Here is an 18,968-nt window from a genome sequence, read left to right on the forward strand (position 1 = left end):
GATTTTTTTCTCATTCTGTCTGTCATAGTTGGTGTACCTATGATGAAAATTACAGGCCTCTCATCTTTAAGTGGGAGAACTTGCACAATTGGTGGCTGACTAAATACTTTTTTGCCCCACTGTAGCTGACGTTGTAGCGGTATTGTTAGAGGGGTAAAACATTCAAATTGTTGTGGGAAAAGATGCTGTGGCAAAAGGCAGGTATTAACCTGCCGAAAGGAAAAGAGTAGGATAAAGTACCACTACCAGAAACACACATCAGTAGAAGAGACTGACTAGAGCGTAGACTTTTGGCCAGATAGCCAGTGGAGACAAGAGCATAGCCTGTTGGCCAGATAGCCAGTGGAGACTAGAGCATAGCCTGTTGGCCAGATAGCCAGTGGAGACTAGAGCGTAGCCTTTTGGCCAGATAGCCAGTGGAGACTAGAGCGTAGCCTTTTGGCCAGATAGCCAGTGGAGACTAGAGTGTAGCCTGTTGGCCAGATAGCCAGTGGAGACTAGAGTGTAGCCTGTTGGCCAGATAGCCAGTGGAGACTAGAGCGTAGCCTGTTGGCCAGATAGCCAGTGGAGACTAGAGCGTAGCCTGTTGACCAGATAGCCAGTGGAGACTAGAGCGTAGCCTGTTGACCAGATAGCCAGTGGAGACTAGAGCTTAGCCTGTTGGCCAGAGGAGACTAGAACGTAGCCTGTTGGCCAGAGGAGACTAGTCTAGCCTGTTGGCCAGAGCCAGTGGAGACTAGTCTAGCCTGTTGGCCAGAGCCAGTGGAGACTAGAGCGTAGCCGGTTGGCCAGATAGCCAGTGGAGACTAGAGCGTAGCCGGTTGGCCAGATAGCCAGTGGAGACTAGAGCTTAGCCTGTTGGCCAGAGGAGACTAGTCTAGCCTGTTGGCCAGAGCCAGTGGAGACTAGAGCGTAGCCGGTTGGCCAGATAGCCAGTGGAGACTAGAGCGTAGCCTGTTGGCCAGATAGCCAGTGGAGACTAGAGCGTAGCCTGTTGGCCAGAGGAGACTAGAGCATAGCCTGTTGGCCAGATATCCAGTGGAGAGAAAAGAGAAGACACACAATATCAAACACATGTCACAGCACAGGGGTAACCCAACCAATAATACCTCATACAATAATAATGCCAAAGCAATTGAACAACTGACAATGATTTTTTGCAATATTCTGTATTACCTCCCAGTGGAGGAGTGCAGGGGGTATGAATGGGTGTGGGTGGGTATGTCTGAGTGTGTGGGGGGGGGGGAATTCATAGACAATACAAAGGCCTCAAAATGTCAAAAACTCTTCTCGGCGAAATGTAAATAGTCCCACACAAAGTCAATAAGTTCAAACAACAATAAATAATAACTCACGCAAACTCCCTTTGACTAAAATGTCACACCAAATAGAACTGGCAGGGGACTAATAGTCCAGCGACACTGAACATCAAAAAGAGCGCATAGGGAAAAAAAGAACATCTGCTGCAGTGAAAAGCACTGGAGATAGAGGGAAAATGAGAGCTGTTGACTGCAGGCTTGCAGTGTGTCCGTCTGATACAGCTGATGGTTTGTTGCTTTGTTTTTCAAAACATCGCTAAAAACTTTGCTACTACTCCAGTCAAACAATGACAGGAGCTAAAAATAAACAAGAGTGGCACACCCTGTCAAACTGCCGCGCCAACCGAGAGCCAAAAGAGCCATCTTCATTTCCTCCTTCCTGACTACTGATACGCCCTTAAAGTGGCAGCGCAGGGTGAAGGCTCCATGCAGGATTAAGCCACAATGTATATAATGTTGAGTCATCTGCATACATAGACACACAGGCTTTACTCATGCCTGTGGCAGGTCATTAGTAAAGATTGACCAAAGTAAGGGGCCTTGACAGCTGCCCTGGGGAATGCCTGATTCTACCTGGATTATGTTGGAGATGCTACCATTAAATAACCCCCTCTGTGTTCTGTTAGACAGGTAACTCTCAATCCACAGTATAGCAGGAGGTGTAATGCAATAACATATACAGTACCAGTCAAAAGTTTGGACACACCTACTCATTCAAGGGTTTTTATTCATTTGTACTATTTTCCACATTGTACAACAATAGTGAACACATCAAAACTATGAAATAACACATATGGAATCATATAGTAACCAAAAAAGTGTTAAACAAATCTAAATATATTTTAGATTCTTCAAAGTAGCCACCCTTTGCCTTGATGACTGTCACGATTTTGGAAATAAGCGGACCAAGGTGTAGCGTGAATTGAGTTCCACATCTTTTAATTACCAAATTGAAACAAAATTTACAAAGACCGTGACAACGTAGTGCCCAAACACACTAACAGAAACAATATCCCACAAACACAGGTGGGAAAAATAGCTACTTAAATTTGATCCCCAATTAGAGACAACGATTACCAGCTGCCTCTAATTGGGAATCATACAAAGCACCAACATAGAAATTATAAACTAGAATACCCCTTAGTCAACGCCCTGAACTACTACACCATAGAGAAACAAGGGCTCTCTATGGTCAGGGCGTGACAATGACAGCTTTGCACACTCTTGGCATTCTCTCAACCAGCTTCACTTGGAATGCTTTTCCAACAGTCTTGAAGGAGTTCCCACATATGCTGAGTACTTTTTGGCTGCTTTTCCTTCACTCTGTGGTCCAACTCATCCCAAACCATCTCAATTAGGGTGATGTCAGGTGATCGTGGAGGCCAGGTCATCTGATGCAGCACTCCATCACTATCCTTCTTGGTCAAATAGCCCTTTCACAGCCTGGAGGTGTGTTTTGGGTCATTGTCCTGTTGAAAAGCATATGATAGTCCCACTAAGCTCAAACCAGATGAAATGGCGTATTTCTGCAGAATGCTGTGGTAGCCATGCTGGTAAGTGTGCCTTGAATTCTAAATAAATCACTGACGGTGTCAGCAGCAAAGCACCCCCACACCATCACACCTCCTCCTCCATGCTAAATGGTGGGAACCACACATGCAAAGGTCATCCGTTCACCTACATTGCATCTCACAAAGACACGGCGATTGGAACCAAACATCACAAATTTGGACTCATCAGACCAAAGGACAGATTTCCACCAGTCTAATGTCCGTTCCTCATGTTTTTTGGCCCAAGCAAGTCTCTTCTTATTATCGGTGTCCTTTAGTAGTGTTTTCTTTGCAGCAATTCGACCATGAAGGCCTGATTCACGCAGTCTCCTCTGAACAGTTGATGTTGAGATGTGTCTGTTACTTGAACTCTGTGAAGCATTTATTTGGGATTCAATTTCTGAGGCTGGTAACTCTAATGAACTTATCCTCTGCAGCAGAGGTAACTCTGGGTCTTCCTTTCCTGTGGCGGTCCTCAGGAGAGACAGTTTCATCATAGCGCTTGATGGTTTTTGCAACTGCACTTGAAGAAACTTTTCCAGATTGACTGACCTTCATGTCTTAATGTCCTTTTTCTTTGCTTATTTGAGCTGTTCTTGCCATAATATGGACTTTGTGTTTTTCCAAATAGGGCTTTCTTCTGTATACCACCCCAACCACAACACAACTGATTGATTGGCTCAAGCGCATTAAGAAGGAAAGGAATTCCAAAAATGAACTTTTAACAAGGCACACCTGTGAATCGAAAAGCATTCCAGGTGACTATTACATCAAATCAATGTAAATTGTCCAGTGGCGATTTTATGAATTGTTCAGCAATCTTATGGCTTGGGGCTGGTTGAGAGAATGCCAAGAGTGTGCAAAGCTGTCATCAACGCAAAGGATGGCTACTTTGAAGAATATCAAATATATTTGGATTTGTTTAACACTTTTTTGCTTTACTACATGATTGCATATGTGTTATTTCATAATGTTGATGTCTTCACTATTATTGTACAATGTAGAACATAGTAAAAATAAAGAAAAACCCTGGAATGAGAAGGTGTCAAATTTTGACTGGTACTTTAGCTCCGTTCTTGTGTGTTTTATTTGAATCCTCGTGCTACTATTTGTATTTATTTTTTAACTGCATCATCGGGAAGGGCTCGTTAGTTACACCCATTGTATTCACCGCATGTGACAAAATAACATTTGATTTAGTGCTATTTGATATTTCTCACTTAAACAATAAATGTACAATTCCCACAAAATAATCTCACGAGTTAAAGGATCTTCTGTGTTTTTTTCTTCTTCTTTTCATAATAGCTGCCGTCGTCACGGCTGCTATCACAGCGAGTACCCCCACCACCACAGCAAATATTAATGTAGCTATAGGTGAGATTTGTGGTCCACATTCAGAGTCGGACCAATGAGTTCCAGATTTAATTTGCTGAAGCTTCAAGGTATCACATCTATAATAGGAGAAATAGACTCTGTAAATTGACAATGCGGTCATCCAACATTCAGCTTTACATTTCTATGTTAATATTGTAGTATTTAGATGATATTTTGAGGGAAATAACCATTGTACATGAGCCACACTTACTGTGTGTGTGTCTGGCAGCATGTAAATGATCCATTTGAATAGGTGTCACCAGTACAGTCAGAACACACAGTATCTGTAGATGTTGTTCCTGCACCAACACAGGGTGTAACTCATTAAGGATCCTGACTTGAGATGTGCTTAACTCATGATTGAATAAATCATGTACTGATGTCATAGGAAAATTTACATGAAGACCAACCTGTGTGGCTGATGTATTGACCAGGTTTACAGCTGCTGTGTCTCTGGGCTGCTCTACAACCATCCTTAGTTGGGTCTAGACAGTAGAACCCCTCCAGTGTCCCACAGACAGTGTCTGATGAAGGTGTACATGACTGCTTTACCTTCAAACCCAAACCTAGAGAGAAAACATGGCATCTATTATCTGATGCAGATTACAACTGACATATCCTCATAGCATAACAGCATAGAGTAACATATCAGTGTTTGTGTCTGGGTTTCAGTGCAGACACACAGCACCACTCTTACCTGGATCACAGTTGGTACACACTTTGCATTTAATGAGACCATTGGGCTCATCAAGGAAAGTAGCATCAACACAGGGCATACAGTTGGTGCTGGTGAATTCAGTACAATGCTTATATACATGATTTCCTGGTGAAGAGAGAATCACAATGTCATGTTTTTCTGTTAGTGTTGATGATGTATTAACGTCTGGTGATTCAGATGATGTAAAGAGAGGGTCCTTACCTGGTGAACACATGGGACAGCATTCATCCCCTATTCTGTACTCAGCTCTACCACATGCAATACAGCTGGATATCTGGAAATGGAGAACAGAATTCTAACCCAAATATTCACATTTGAAATGAAATTATTATATGGGACAATTTCAAATAGGCGTTTGTGAGTGTGGTGGCGCACCCTGGTGTGTTTTTAGTCATTCTTTAAAGGTGTGACACCAAGCCCTAGCTAACCTAGGTCAGCGTTTCCCAAACTCGGTCCTGGGGACCCAAAAGGGTGCACGTTTTGGTTGTCGCCCTAGCACTACATAGCTGACTCAAATAACCAAAGCTTGACGATGAGTTCATTATCTGAATCAGCTGTGTAGTGCTAGGGCACAAAGCAAAACTTACACCCCTTGGGTTCCTCAGGACCGAATTTGGGAAACACTGACCTAGGTTAGTGGACAAAAATTCAGTCAATAAATGTGAAAATGTACTTCTCTCCACCAGTTTATTTTACGAGGTTTCAGTCAAATGGACAGAACTAGTAGGATAATAATAACTGATTTATATTTAATGGAGGAAATATTTACATTTGATAATTGTTTTTTAAACACGCCAAGCCACAACATGTGCAAATCAGAAACATTTTACTTACAGTCCACAAGCTTTCAAACTGTGCCATGGTTCCTCAATCCTCTCCAACTCACTGGAAGACCCACACACTGGATTTGTGAAGTTCTTTGAGTTTTGAAGAATCGAGATGAACTGACCTGTAGACTTAATGTAAATATAATCCTTTCAGTTTGTAAATCATGATTTCTTGCTGAATTGAATCAGTAAAAAAAAAACGAACTGTAATAAGAGGGTTAACTGTGTGAAACAGGTAAATAGTTATTAGAGAATGCTGCCATCTTGGCCACTCTATACAGCTACGACCGGAAGTGATTTTTGTAGCAGGTTTGGAGAGCATTTTCCCTAACCTTAACCTAACTCTCCTAACCTGCTGTGTAAGTTCTTCTAACGGCCCGTGCAATCCAGGATCCTTGAGACATCACTACCCCATTGATCTGGGGAATTTGGCTTGCTTTCTTTTCCTCAACTTGATAATGGGTGTGAGCAGCATCATCGTTATCTGGTTCACTGTCTGCTCTGTCTAGCATCATCCTACTTGGGAATGAATAGACTCATTAGACACATATAGGGAACACATATTATGAACTCATTTGCGGTTAAGTGTGTATGTAGACATAATTAGGATTATTGTGTCATGTCATAAGTGTTGCCGCTACCCTAGTGTTAATTACTATTACATATGAACATTTTTTTCTGAATAAATGCCTAATATGTTACCATTGGCTCATAAAACATTATAAAAAGCCTAACTATTTATTTAGTAAATTAGTGCCTGGCTGTCATCAAATCAAATCAGTTTATTGGTCACTTGCCCAGAATACAGGATGTAAACGTTGCAGTGAAATGCTTACTCACAGGCTATCCTCAACAGCGCAATACACATGTACTGTACAACAAAACACAGCCAAGTACTAGAAAAATATTTTAAAAATAAGTATTAAAAGTACTAGGAATATATACAATAGAAATATGCTGGGATCTGCAATAAAGTGAATAGTAGCAGCAGCAGTATTGACCGTGTGTGTCAGTGTTCATTTTTTAAATATATATATATATATATATATATACACACACACATATATACAGAGATATTTGAATAGGATTGTAAGGGATCTCGTCCTACTCTTCTGAGGAGGAGTAGCGAGAAGGATCTGAGGACCAAAACGCAGCGTGGTAAGTGTCCATAATTTAATGAAGCAAAAATGAACACTGAACAAAAACAATAAACAACAAACGAACAGTCCCGTAAGGCGAGTGACAAAACACTAAACAGGAAATAAACACCGACGAAACCCAGGTGGGAAAAGGCTACCTAAATATGATTCTCAATCAGAGACAACTAACGACACCTGCCTCTGATTGAGAACCATACTAGGCCGAACACAAAAACCAACATAGAAAAACAAACAGACTGCCCACCCCAACTCACGCCCTGACCATACTAAAACAAACAGACTGCCCACCCCAACTCACGCCCTGACCATACTAAAACAAACAGACTGCCCACCCCAACTCACACCCTGACCATACTAAAACAAACAGACTGCCCACCCCAACTCACACCCTGACCATACTAAAACAAACAGACTGCCCACCCCAACTCACACCCTGACCATACTAAAACAAACAGACTGCCCACCCCAACTCACGCCCTGACCAAACTAAAACAAACAGACTGCCCACCCCAACTCACACCCTGACCATACTAAAACAAACAGACTGCCCACCCCAACTCACGCCCTGACCAAACTAAAACAAACAGACTGCCCACCCAACTCACGCCCTGACCATACTAAAACAAACAGACTGCCCACCCCAACTCACACCCTGACCATACTAAAACAAACAGACTGCCCACCCCAACTCACGCCCTGACCATACTAAAACAAACAGACTGCCCACCCCAACTCACGCCCTGACCATACTAAAACAAACAGACTGCCCACCCCAACTCACACCCTGACCATACTAAAACAAAGACAAAACAAAGGAACTAAGGTCAAACGTGACAAGGATACATATTGCCTACCATTTGTATTTTATAGTTATGTCTTTGTCTATTCAATCTGATCAAACATAGGCCTGTGACATTGCACCAAATTCGTGTCTCAAAAACATCTAATCTTCGCTTCAGAAGGTTATTGTTTTTTGTCATGAATGTTGTTCTGGAGGCAGCTCTGCAGAGCGGTCCCTAGTTGGCACAGCCACAAAGTCATAAAATATCATTTTAAACCTATCCTTAACAACACTGCTAACCCTAATGCCTAACTCTAACCTTAAATTAAGACCCAAAAGTTATTTTTCGTCTAAATGCTTTTTTATTTGACAAAATAGCCAATTTTGACTTTGCAGCTGGCCTATTGTAAGGGGGAAACGCTCAATTCTGCCTCCAGGACAAGACTCATGACTAATGATCCTCTATTTAGGCAGCGCACATGGCAATAGGCCTAGCTGATTAATGAGTTTCAGCTGTCAGTGAAAAGCATCTAAAATGTTTGACAATAATGTGTCAGTATAATTTTAAATGTTGAGACAAGAAGAAGCAGAGGGGTTTGTGGAGAAGATATTTCTCCAGAATGCATGCACTCAGCTCTCAGAAGGTGCTCCACTGTCCCCTGACAATTGCTGAACATTCATTGTGTCATTGTGTGAATTGTTTGTTCTTTGTTTATTTTGATCAATTCTTCATTACATATGTAACCAGTAGGCTAGTAAATGTACTGTTCATCCCCGTCATTTGGTTACATTAATTACTGTTAATGCATGCATTACAGTCATTTACCGTTCTCATTCTCGGGGTGGATACATTGTTTGCAGAGTTCACAACCTGCTACACTTGTGAGAAACACGTTGTGGTTAATTTCATAATTTAGGAGTTTTGTCAGTGTTTTCGTTGTCTTTTGTTTAGAGTGCTCCATGTTAGCAATGAGCATGTGTGGTTTGTCTGTCCTGATAACGTTGAGGAGCACGTGCACCTGAGCAACCTCCTGAGTTGATACAATGTTGCACTTCACTAGAGATAGAAAAGGGAGGCACACCAGCAGAGTAGAGATTAATGCGATTGAAAGAACCAGAATTTAATCAGGATATTTTCTAGTGTTTTTATTTGTTGGCCTTAGGCCTATGTATTTTACAGTTAACGATGGAAGTTATATGCTGCATTGGCCTATAGGCTCTCTCTGAGTTCCATGCACTAGTGTCTTTAGCCGCCAATGGACCATGGTGTATCAATTTCCAGTTCTAAATTGGTTTAGGACCTATTTAACCAGTCTAGAGTTGTTTGTCACCTGTGGTGAACATAACCAGAGAAAATACATATCACATGTGGCATTCCACAAGATTCGATTTTGGGTCCGGTACTGTTCAGTTTACAGTTGAAGTCGGAAGTTTACATAAACTAGTTTTAATGACTCCAACCACTCCACAAATGTCTTGTTAACAAACTATAGTTTGGCAAGTTGGTTAGGACATCTACTTTTGTAACGTTCTGAGTGTAGTGGGTGAGAAGTCAGGCGCAGGAAGCAGAGAGTTCAGGGGAGTGCTACTTTAATGCAAAACGGCGAACATAAGCCAACCCCACGAAAACACAGGGTGTAGAGTCGTGACAACTTTGTGCATGACACAAGTCATTTTCCAACAATTGTTTACAGACAGATTATTTCACTTATATTTCACTGTATCACAATTCCAGTGGGTCAGAAGTTTACAAACACTAAGTTGACAGTGCCTTTAAACAGCTTGGAAATTTCAGAAAATTATGTCATGGCTTTTAGAAGCTTCTGATAGGTTAATTCACTGGCAACAAAGATAAAACACCAGGTAAAAAACCTAGGTGTCATTTTAGATTCAGAATTTATTTACGAATCACACATTAGGAATGTGACCAAAATAGCCTTTACCACCTTAGTGTGAATTGGCTAGCTAGTTAGCGGTGGTGCGCGCTAGTGGCGTTTCAATCGGTGACGTCACTTGCTCTGAGACCTTGAAGTAGTGGTTCCCCTTGCTCTGCAAGGGCCGCGGCTTTTGTGGAGCGATGGTAACGATGTTTCGAGGGTGACTGTTGACGTGTGCAGAGCGTCCCTGGTTCGCGCCCAGGTAGGGGCGAGGGGACGAACGTAAAGTCTATACTGGAACATTTGCCACGGTGCGGCTGTTTCGATTGAGTTCAGCAGTGCACTTTCAAAGCAGAAGCAAGTTGAGTCACCAAGAGGTAGAACAGACATTGTAAACAAAAGGGAGAGAACAGTGCACTTTCAAAGCAGAAGGCAAGTTGAGTCACCAAGAGGTAGAACAGACATTGTAAACAAAAGGGAGAGAACAGTGCACTTTCAAAGCAGAAGGCAAGTTGAGTCACCAAGAGGTAGAACAGACATTGTAAACAAAAGGGAAAGAACAGTGCACTTTCAAAGCAGAAGGCAAGTTGAGTCACCAAGAGGTAGAACAGACATTGTAAACAAAAGGGAGAGAACAGTGCACTTTCAAAGCAGAAGGCAAGTTGAGTCACCAAGAGGTAGAACAGACATTGTAAACAAAAGGGAGAGAACAGTGCACTTTCAAAGCAGAAGGCAAGTTGAGTCACCAAGAGGTAGAACAGACATTGTAAACAAAAGGGAGAGAACAGTGCACTTTCAAAGCAGAAGGCAAGTTGAGTCACCAAGAGGTAGAACAGACATTGTAAACAAAAGGAGAGAACAGTGCACTTTCAAAGCAGAAGGCAAAGTCACCAAGAGGTAGAACAGACATTGTAAACAAAAGGGAGAGAACAGTGCATTTTCAAAGCAGAAGGCAAGTTGAGTCACCAAGAGGTAGAACAGACATTGTAAACAAAAGGGAAAGAACAGTGCACTTTCAAAGCAGAAGGCAAGTTGAGTCACCAAGAGGTAGAACAGACATTGTAAACAAAAGGGAGAGAACAGTGCACTTTCAAAGCAGAAGGCAAGTTGAGTCACCAAGAGGTAGAACAGACATTGTAAACAAAAGGGGAAGAACAGTGCACTTTCAAAGCAGAAGGCAAGTTGAGTCACCAAGAGGTAGAACAGACATTGTAAACAAAAGGGAGAGAACAGTGCACTTTCAAAGCAGAAGGCAAGTTGAGTCACCAAGAGGTAGAACAGACATTGTAAACAAAGGGAGAGAACAGTGCACTTTCAAAGCAGAAGGCAAGTTGAGTCACCAAGAGGTAGAACAGACATTGTAAACAAAGGGAGAGAACAGTGCACTTTCAAAGCAGAAGGCAAGTTGAGTCACCAAGAGGTAGAACAGACATTGTAAACAAAAGGGAGAGAACAGTGCACTTTCAAAGCAGAAGGCAAGTTGAGTCACCAAGAGGTAGAACAGACATTGTAAACAAAAGGGAGAGAACAGTGCACTTTCAAAGCAGAAGGCAAGTTGAGTCACCAAGAGGTAGAACAGACATTGTAAACAAAAGGGAGAGAACAGTGCACTTTCAAAGCAGAAGGCAAGTTGAGTCACCAAGAGGTAGAACAGACATTGTAAACAAAAGGGAGAGAACAGTGCACTTTCAAAGCAGAAGGCAAGTTGAGTCACCAAGAGGTAGAACAGACATTGTAAACAAAAAGGGAGAGAACAGTGCACTTTCAAAGCAGAAGGCAAGTTGAGTCACCAAGAGGTAGAACAGACATTGTAAACAAAAGGAGAGAACAGTGCACTTTCAAAGCAGAAGGCAAGTTGAGTCACCAAGAGGTAGAACAGACATTGTAAACAAAAGGGAGAGAACAGTGCACTTTCAAAGCAGAAGGCAAGTTGAGTCACCAAGAGGTAGAACAGACATTGTAAACAAAAAGGGGAGAACAGTGCACTTTCAAAGCAGAAGGCAAGTTGAGTCACCAAGAGGTAGAACAGACATTGTAAACAAAAGGAGAGAACAGCCTTGTAGTAAAATTACAAATAGTCATTCATCAAGATTAAAATGACATAACATGTTAAATCCAGTAGCAGGAGGCTATTTTTATACACATAAATAATCCATATCTTACCCTGCCTTGGTTAGCATTTGGACCTCATACTTTCACTTTCAAAATGACAAAATCGTTGATTTGCCGACTGATTGTCATTTTGAAAGTGAAAGTAGGAGGTTCAAATGCTAACCAAGCCAGGGTAAGATAACTCCTGTCATTTTGAAAGCCTATGTTCTATCAATTGGTAAAATCAAACATTTCCTCCCAAGTAACTTGTTAGTAGTCTGCCTGTGAAAATCAGGAAATCGTGTAAGAACGCTTCAGAGCTATATCATTATTGGCTGGAGATATGGGATTACACACTGTCACATTTCATAACGCATTCAAAACAATGACCGACACTCCAGACCGCCAAATGCAGCCAATAGATGTCCTTCCTTGTCTGGAACACATCCATCCGTTTATATCGTTATGACAAAGTATAGCTTTCGCTTAGATGTGCTCAATCTAAACAGTGTACTAAGTTAATTAATAACCTCCGTTTCTTCTTCAAGTACCATGTAGCAATGCGCTGAGTCTGTGGGATAACCGAACACGCTTCAAGCTAAAATGATTTAAACACCAAAAGGTGTAATATATTATCTCCTGGAACACATCCAAGTCCTGTGAATACATCTTCTTTGTTCAAGCTTGAATATTCTTGGTAGTAAACCCATTTGCTGACAAGCTGATGTTCCAAGTATTGCAGGCGCATCTTGTTCCATCACTTGACATTCCAGGTCAAACACTTTCTCTTTGTATTTGCAGTTGAGTGTTTTCTTGCCTTTTTGCTCTATCTGGTGGCCAGAATAGGGGACTAGTTTGCGGTTGGATTTTTGCATGGAATTAAATACTTGGATGGCTCACAACTTCCTCCAGCTAAATCAAGACAAGACCAAGGTACTTATTTTTGGAGCCAAAGCAAAGATAGAGAATCTGGCTGCACATTTTATTAGCCCCACTCACTTTCAGAGTTTTCAAGTCTCACCGGGACAAGACTTTACATTCAGTTCCTGTATCCAGTTTAAAAGTACGTGTGGTTGTTAATTTTCAGTGTTTCTGAGTAATCTGCCGCGCACTTGGTCATTTGTGATTTCACACACAATTCTGTCCCGTATCAGTGACTCGGTAAATTGTTGAAACTCAAAGTCATTTTTTAGATCAGTCCCATTAGCATCAATTGACTTTGTTTGTCCTTGCACTCTCGTAAAAAAGATATCGGACTTAACGTTACCTGATGCATTTTTTTTCTTGGCTCATATTACGTTCGGAAAGGGTATTTAATACATCCAAGTCATCTACATCATCGTCAAAATCAATAGTATTGAATACCTTGATTCCATCATCTCCGGCTACGTGCAGGAACGAGGCACATTTCCCCTTTTCGGATTTCTCGGAAATGCCACCGGCGATGATATATAGTAAAGGTTGAATTTCTGGATCCACACTAGATTTCCCTCTAGGTTCAGAGTAGTTGGTGGTCTCATTTGTTCCATGTTTCGGAATGTTGAGCTTTCCTTGTATAACTTTTAAACTGCTGAAACCATATAATATATTAGCACACTGATGCAGGGATGCGGGTGGCAGAACAACGTTTATCAGATGTCATGGGGGTCAAGGTCAAGTGCAGACGATCGCATGTAGTAATTAGTAATAGCGCCACCCACACGCACTCCAGGTAAGTACATGAACATACATGTCGAAAGGTTATCAAAAGGGATGTTTATTCCGAGTGGATATTGGCCCCATTGTGAATCCATATTAAATGTATGTTTTCTTAAAAGAACATTAAGCCTGCAATTTAATTTGATGAATTAGTTTCTGTAATCCCCACTGTTTTCATGTAATTGTAACTCTACTTTTATTGCATAAAAACCCCCCAAATACAAACAATAATGCTGCAATGAAGCAGTGAGGCATAAGGACTGTTCTTTGCATGATGCAGAGCATGTTCATTCATTCTGATTGTGTCCCTCAAACGCCATTGTTTAGATTTACATAAAATAACATAAAAATATAGGACAAAACACACATCACAACAAGAAAGACACTACATTAAATCAAATGTATTTATATAGACCTTCTTACATCAGCTGATATATCAAAGGGCTGTACAGAAGCCCAGCCTAAAACCCCAAACAGCAAGCAATGCAGGTGGCTAGGAAAAACTCCCTAGAAAGGCCAAAACCTAGGAAGAAACCTAGAGAGGAACCAGGCTATGAGGGTGGCCAGTCCTCTTCTGGCTGTGCCGGGAGGAGATTACAACAGAGATGATATACATAGAGACATAAGACAACATAGCATGGCAGCAACACATGAAAACACAGCATGGCAGCAACACATGAAAACACAACATGGCAGCAACACATGGAAACACAACATGGCAGCAGCACAACATGGTAGCTGCACAAAACACGGTACAAACATTATTGGGCACAGACAACAGCACAAAGGGCAAGAAGGTAGAGACAACAATACATCACGCTAAGCAGCCACAACTCAACCTTTCTTGTGGGAACCTCACTTTGAATCCAGTTTATTAACTGTGACTTACATTTTTAATTTCACATTCAAATCACTCTGAGTTAATAGTTTGTTTTACTGTCCAAAATGACAAGGAATCCAGTCAACAGTCAGAGAGGGAAGGTCCATCTGCCTTCAATTGAGGACAGTCAGAAGTGTCCATGTGCCAGAGCAACAGCAGAGCATCCCAACGTCATCCCTAAATCGTCCCCCTCCCTCCAGTTTAAGATGACGTCCTTATCATGTTGCCTGCTTTTTGAATGGATGCTACTTCAAATGTAACCCTTGCAATTGCCATTAATAAAAGCATATGCCCATAGGTAATACCACGTCAAAACAAAACATTGAAATAAACATTTGTTTAGTGTTCGAGAGGTAAAACAAACAGCCTGTGAAAGAAAAGAAAACGTAATGAATAAAGTGAAAGTTAATTAATGTTTCTTGCGTCTAACTGAAGCCTGCAGGTGAACGGCTCCACAAAAGGAAATGGCAGGTTGAGCCTGCTTGGACCCAGGAGCAGCTAGAGAGGGTCACCAGAACAAGTCTAACTTCACCAGTACCACCATGGCTGAGGACAGGTACCATGGTACATGACCATACTACATGAGAAGGTTCATCATGTTATACAGATTGGTGTTGCCTGGTCTGAAAACCTCCCTGTAGACACTTTAAATGGCCCCTAGTAGATCTAGAAGGATCTGAGTTTGTTTACATGTTCTATTTATATCTGTAAATTAACCAATGATATCAAGGCACACCCAGCCATGTTTACAGACACCTACCTGTGTGTGTCCTTTGACACAATATAAACTGGTGACGCACAGTGTTTTTCATTATACCCTGACGAAGACAGCTTGTCATGGATGTCATAAGGTGAATGCACCAATTTGTAAGTCGCTCTGGATAAATGTAAATGTAATGTCAAAACGTTGGTTATTAAAATATTGCATCTGAGCTCCTAGAGCGTGGCTCTCCTTTTTAATTTCAAGTGTTCTACTCCGTTAGCCGGCACCTCGTCTAAACAGGTGTGCATTTATTTCGCCTCCAGATGAGGAAATCACTCACTTGTCAAAGTTTGAAGAGGAGTGTTTGAAGAAAAACCAAGAGATCTCTGTGCTTCAGGAGGAGCTGACAGAACTGACCATGTCTCATAATGAGGATGTGGTCAGAGGTCAGGTAGGAACTTCTCTGTACTGTATATTTCAGAGTTCTGTGAGAGTATTGTAGTTTATGTACTGAATAACAAGTTGTGACCTTTGTTAATTTAATAAGGTTTAATGGGTATACAGACATACACTGATTACCACTAACTATAACAGTGCCATCTGTCCCTCTGCCTTTGAACCATAAAGGTTGACTAACATTTACAACAAGATTGATCTGGTTTAGGGACAATACAATTATCCTACCTAGATTAACCTATAACAACACAATACAATTATCCTACAACACCACTATACAATTATCCTACCTAGACTATAGTATCCTATAACACCACAATACAATTATCATACCTAGATTATAGTAGGCTACAGTATAACACCACAATACAATTATCCTACCTAGACTATAGTAGTTTATAACACCACAATAGAAGTATCCTGCCCTAGACTATAGTAACCTATAACACCACAATAGAATGAGTAATTGCATTACTGTTTTAAAGTGAGTACAAAATTCTACTCTAGGCTGCAGTGAAAATGTCATCCCTTAAGACGGCACCGGAGAAGAATACTTTTTATGTGACCCCAACCTATTGTGTTTTTTTGTTCGTTTCTAACTTATTTCATCCATAATGTTGCAGCTACAGTCTCTTATGACCGAAAATAACTTCTGGACATCAGGACTGCGATTACTCACCACGGACTGTCAGAATACTTTTTTTCCTTTAACAAGTCTGATGAGCCCAAGGTGAATGATATACTGCTCTCCCGGGAACGGGCCCAGATCCTCATGATTTGCGTGAAGAGAAGGTGGAGAAAAAGGGTCCAAAGGGCGGGCTGCTTTCTGAGAATTCGTAGGCGATCGAATAAACCCCTACTTCCTTCCATTCTGCTAGCAAACGTGCAATCTTTGGAAAATAAAATCGATGATCTACGCAGAAGATTAAACTACCAACGGGACATTGAAAACTGTATCTTATGCTTCACGGAGTCGTGGCTGAATGACGACACTATCAACATACTGATTATACGCTGTACTGGCAGGATAGAACAGCAGCGTCTGGTAAGACAAGGGGCGGTGAACTATGTATTTTTGTAAATAACAGCTGGTGCTCGATATCTAAGGAAGTCTCGAGCTATTGCTCGCCTGAGGTAGAGTATCTCATGATAAGCTGGAGACCACACAATCTACTTAGAGAGTTTTCATCTGTACTTTTCGTAGATGTATACATACCACCACAGACTGATGCTGGCACTAAGACCGCATTGAATGATCTGTATTCCGCCATAAGCAAAAAAGAAAACGCTCACCCAGAGGCCGCGCTCCTAGTAGCCGGGGACTTTAATGTAGGGAAACTTAAACCAACTTTTTACCAATGTTAGATTCTGGGTTAAACATGATACATCAGAGACATGATACATCATAAGTAATACTATAGTATCTGAGGAGTAATATATTCATTTATTCACGATTCATTCAGGATTAACCGTAATCATGGAAGAATCCACATTATAAGGGAAAAGATATCCTTTAGGAAGTAAATCTAAACAAAGAGATGTACTCAAACCACTTATATTAAACATGTTCATTTAACTTAAAAAACATCTCTATATTTAGTATTTTGATCGGCGACAAGGTTTATTTGAGCTATTGCCATAGTAACAACTGACGCCAAATTGTCTGTGGTAATTGATTTTTCGCGCGGAGAGTGAATGGAAGAGAATGAGGTTAGGTGCAGACAATGAAGATGGCAACAACAATTCAAACATGAACTGTATGGCGTTCTAAATCCTAGTGCTTCCGTTCCTCTTTAATATAAAAGTGTTTAGAAACATTTAGATTGTTAAATACAATGAAAGTGACATCAAAATGACACAATACATTATTTACCCTTCATTTCTACTGGGCACAAAATAATCTGAAACAAAACCAAAACAAACAAGCATGTTGTAGTCATTGTGTGCTATGAATATGGGACCAAATACTTTACTGTATACTTTTTATACACATATAGCACCAGTCAAGTTTGGACACACCTACCTATTCTCTACATTGTAGAATAACAGTGAAGACATCAAAACTTTCAAATAACACATATGGAATCATGTAGTAACCAAAAAGTACAAAATACATTTTATATTTTAGATTCTTCAAAGTAGCCACCCTTTGCTTGATGACAGCTTTGCACACTCTAGGCATTCACTGTATTCTAGTCCACTGTATTCTAGTCCAGTCCACTCCAGATAAGTATACTTAATAGTCAAAATGCAGGAGCAAATGCATTGCAGTTCATAAGTACTCGATTCTTGTTTTACAGCCTTCTGGGTATCTGCATGCATTCATGGCACTTCATCTGAGTTTGGTGGATGCTGACTGTCAATCAGTTACAACATTACCAGGCACATTCTCTGCTGTTTCCACTCTGGAAAACAACAAGCAAACAAGTCAATAATTTAGTTAGTAATTGTATAAAGTAGGGCCGGGACGATAGCAGTATTGCCGTATTTTTCCAATGGAAAAAAATTAAACCACAAAGCAGCTCTTTGGTACTTTAAAAAACTTCTGTATGTAAAATAACATCTGCTAAAGGGGCGGCAGGGTAGCCTAGTGGTTAGAGCGTTGGTCTAGTAACCGGAAGGTTGCAAGTTCAAACCCCCGAGCTGACAAGGTACAAATCTGTCGTTCTGCCCCTGAACAGGCCGTCATTGAAAATAAGAATTTGTTCTTAACTGACTTGCCTAGTTAAATAAAGGTAAAAAAAAAAAAGTTTGGAATATAAATACATGTGACTGCATGGAAACATAATGATGTTTGTTTCCAACATTAGGGCTGTTTTCCTAAAGAAGCTTTGTCTTTTGTTTCATTGTCATAATACTGGTATCGTCCCAGCCCTAGTGTAAAGTAATCTGTTTACTCAGTTATTACTATGATAGTCTGAAATATTGAATCCAAATGGATGACATACAGGGAGTTACTGGTAGATACTTGTAGATGTCCCGTTTCCTGCACAGGAATCTATGAGGTATTACACAAGTTAGGATCGCTATAGCAACTAAAACAGACTAAATTACAATAACATTGGATTCTTTATCCATAAAATTAACAGCATTTTTCACTCACTACAAATAATTTTTCAGGAAAAACTAACTTTGACAATGGATTTGATTTCATAACAATGTTATGAGAGGGTTTGTTTGTATTAAAACTTCGAATTACTAGGATTTGGATTTCAAAATATTTTAAACAAATAGAAATGTTTAAATAGAATGACTTACCTCAGAGAATCCATGGAACTCTGAAAGTTCAGTAGAAATAGTCAGATTAATAGAGGCAAAACAAACTAGTTAACATTGTGAGGAATGCATTAACGTAAATAAATTGAGACTGACCTTTCTTACATTTAGCTGAAAACACAACAAGAATAATCAGATTAGTTGGGGTAAAGACAAATCACCATGAGTTGCATGTTTATGTATTAGAATAGCAAGTTACATGACAATTACATGCTTTTAAAGAAGTGACTCATTAAATAGAGAAATAAAGTTAAATAA

The 18,968-nt window shown here is 40.6% G+C and overlaps 2 protein-coding genes and 1 long non-coding RNA gene across 13 annotated transcripts in view; 1 reads left to right on the top strand and 2 right to left on the bottom strand.

Annotated features, from left to right (window-relative positions):
• LOC118360626 (tumor necrosis factor receptor superfamily member 14-like) overlaps positions 1–18,968 on the bottom strand; it is a 120,104-nt gene that overhangs the window by 51,520 nt on the left and 49,616 nt on the right. The window lies entirely within an intron of this gene.
• LOC118360618 (tumor necrosis factor receptor superfamily member 14-like) lies at positions 1,227–13,204 on the bottom strand. Of its 4 annotated transcripts, none has more exons than XM_035739872.2 (7): positions 13,063–13,204; positions 5,796–5,917; positions 5,163–5,235; positions 4,941–5,066; positions 4,654–4,809; positions 4,455–4,542; positions 1,227–4,320 (listed from the first exon to the last, which is right to left on the bottom strand). In XM_035739872.2, exons 2-7 carry the CDS (start codon positions 5,820–5,822, stop codon positions 4,125–4,127), a joined length of 666 nt encoding a protein of 221 aa, XP_035595765.2. In that variant the 5' UTR covers positions 5,823–5,917; positions 13,063–13,204; the 3' UTR covers positions 1,227–4,124. The 4 variants fall into 4 exon arrangements, with proteins under 4 accessions (XP_035595765.2, XP_035595767.2, XP_035595766.2 ...); XM_035739874.2 differs by lacking the exon at positions 13,063–13,204 and adding an exon at positions 6,141–9,676; XM_035739873.2 differs by lacking the exon at positions 13,063–13,204 and having other exon boundaries at positions 5,796–9,676.
• On the top strand, positions 9,687–17,310 carry LOC118360624 (uncharacterized). Of its 8 annotated transcripts, XR_008085081.1 has the most exons (7): positions 9,687–10,133; positions 10,209–10,433; positions 10,654–10,728; positions 10,804–10,878; positions 11,477–14,831; positions 15,302–15,429; positions 16,058–17,310. It is a non-coding gene; the product is annotated as an uncharacterized LOC118360624 (long non-coding RNA). The 8 variants fall into 8 exon arrangements; XR_008085085.1 differs by lacking the exon at positions 10,804–10,878; XR_008085087.1 differs by lacking the exon at positions 10,654–10,728.

The sequence above is a fragment of the Oncorhynchus keta genome, chromosome 28, assembly GCF_023373465.1.
Source record: "Oncorhynchus keta strain PuntledgeMale-10-30-2019 chromosome 28, Oket_V2, whole genome shotgun sequence".
NCBI classification, from domain to species: domain Eukaryota; kingdom Metazoa; phylum Chordata; class Actinopteri; order Salmoniformes; family Salmonidae; genus Oncorhynchus; species Oncorhynchus keta.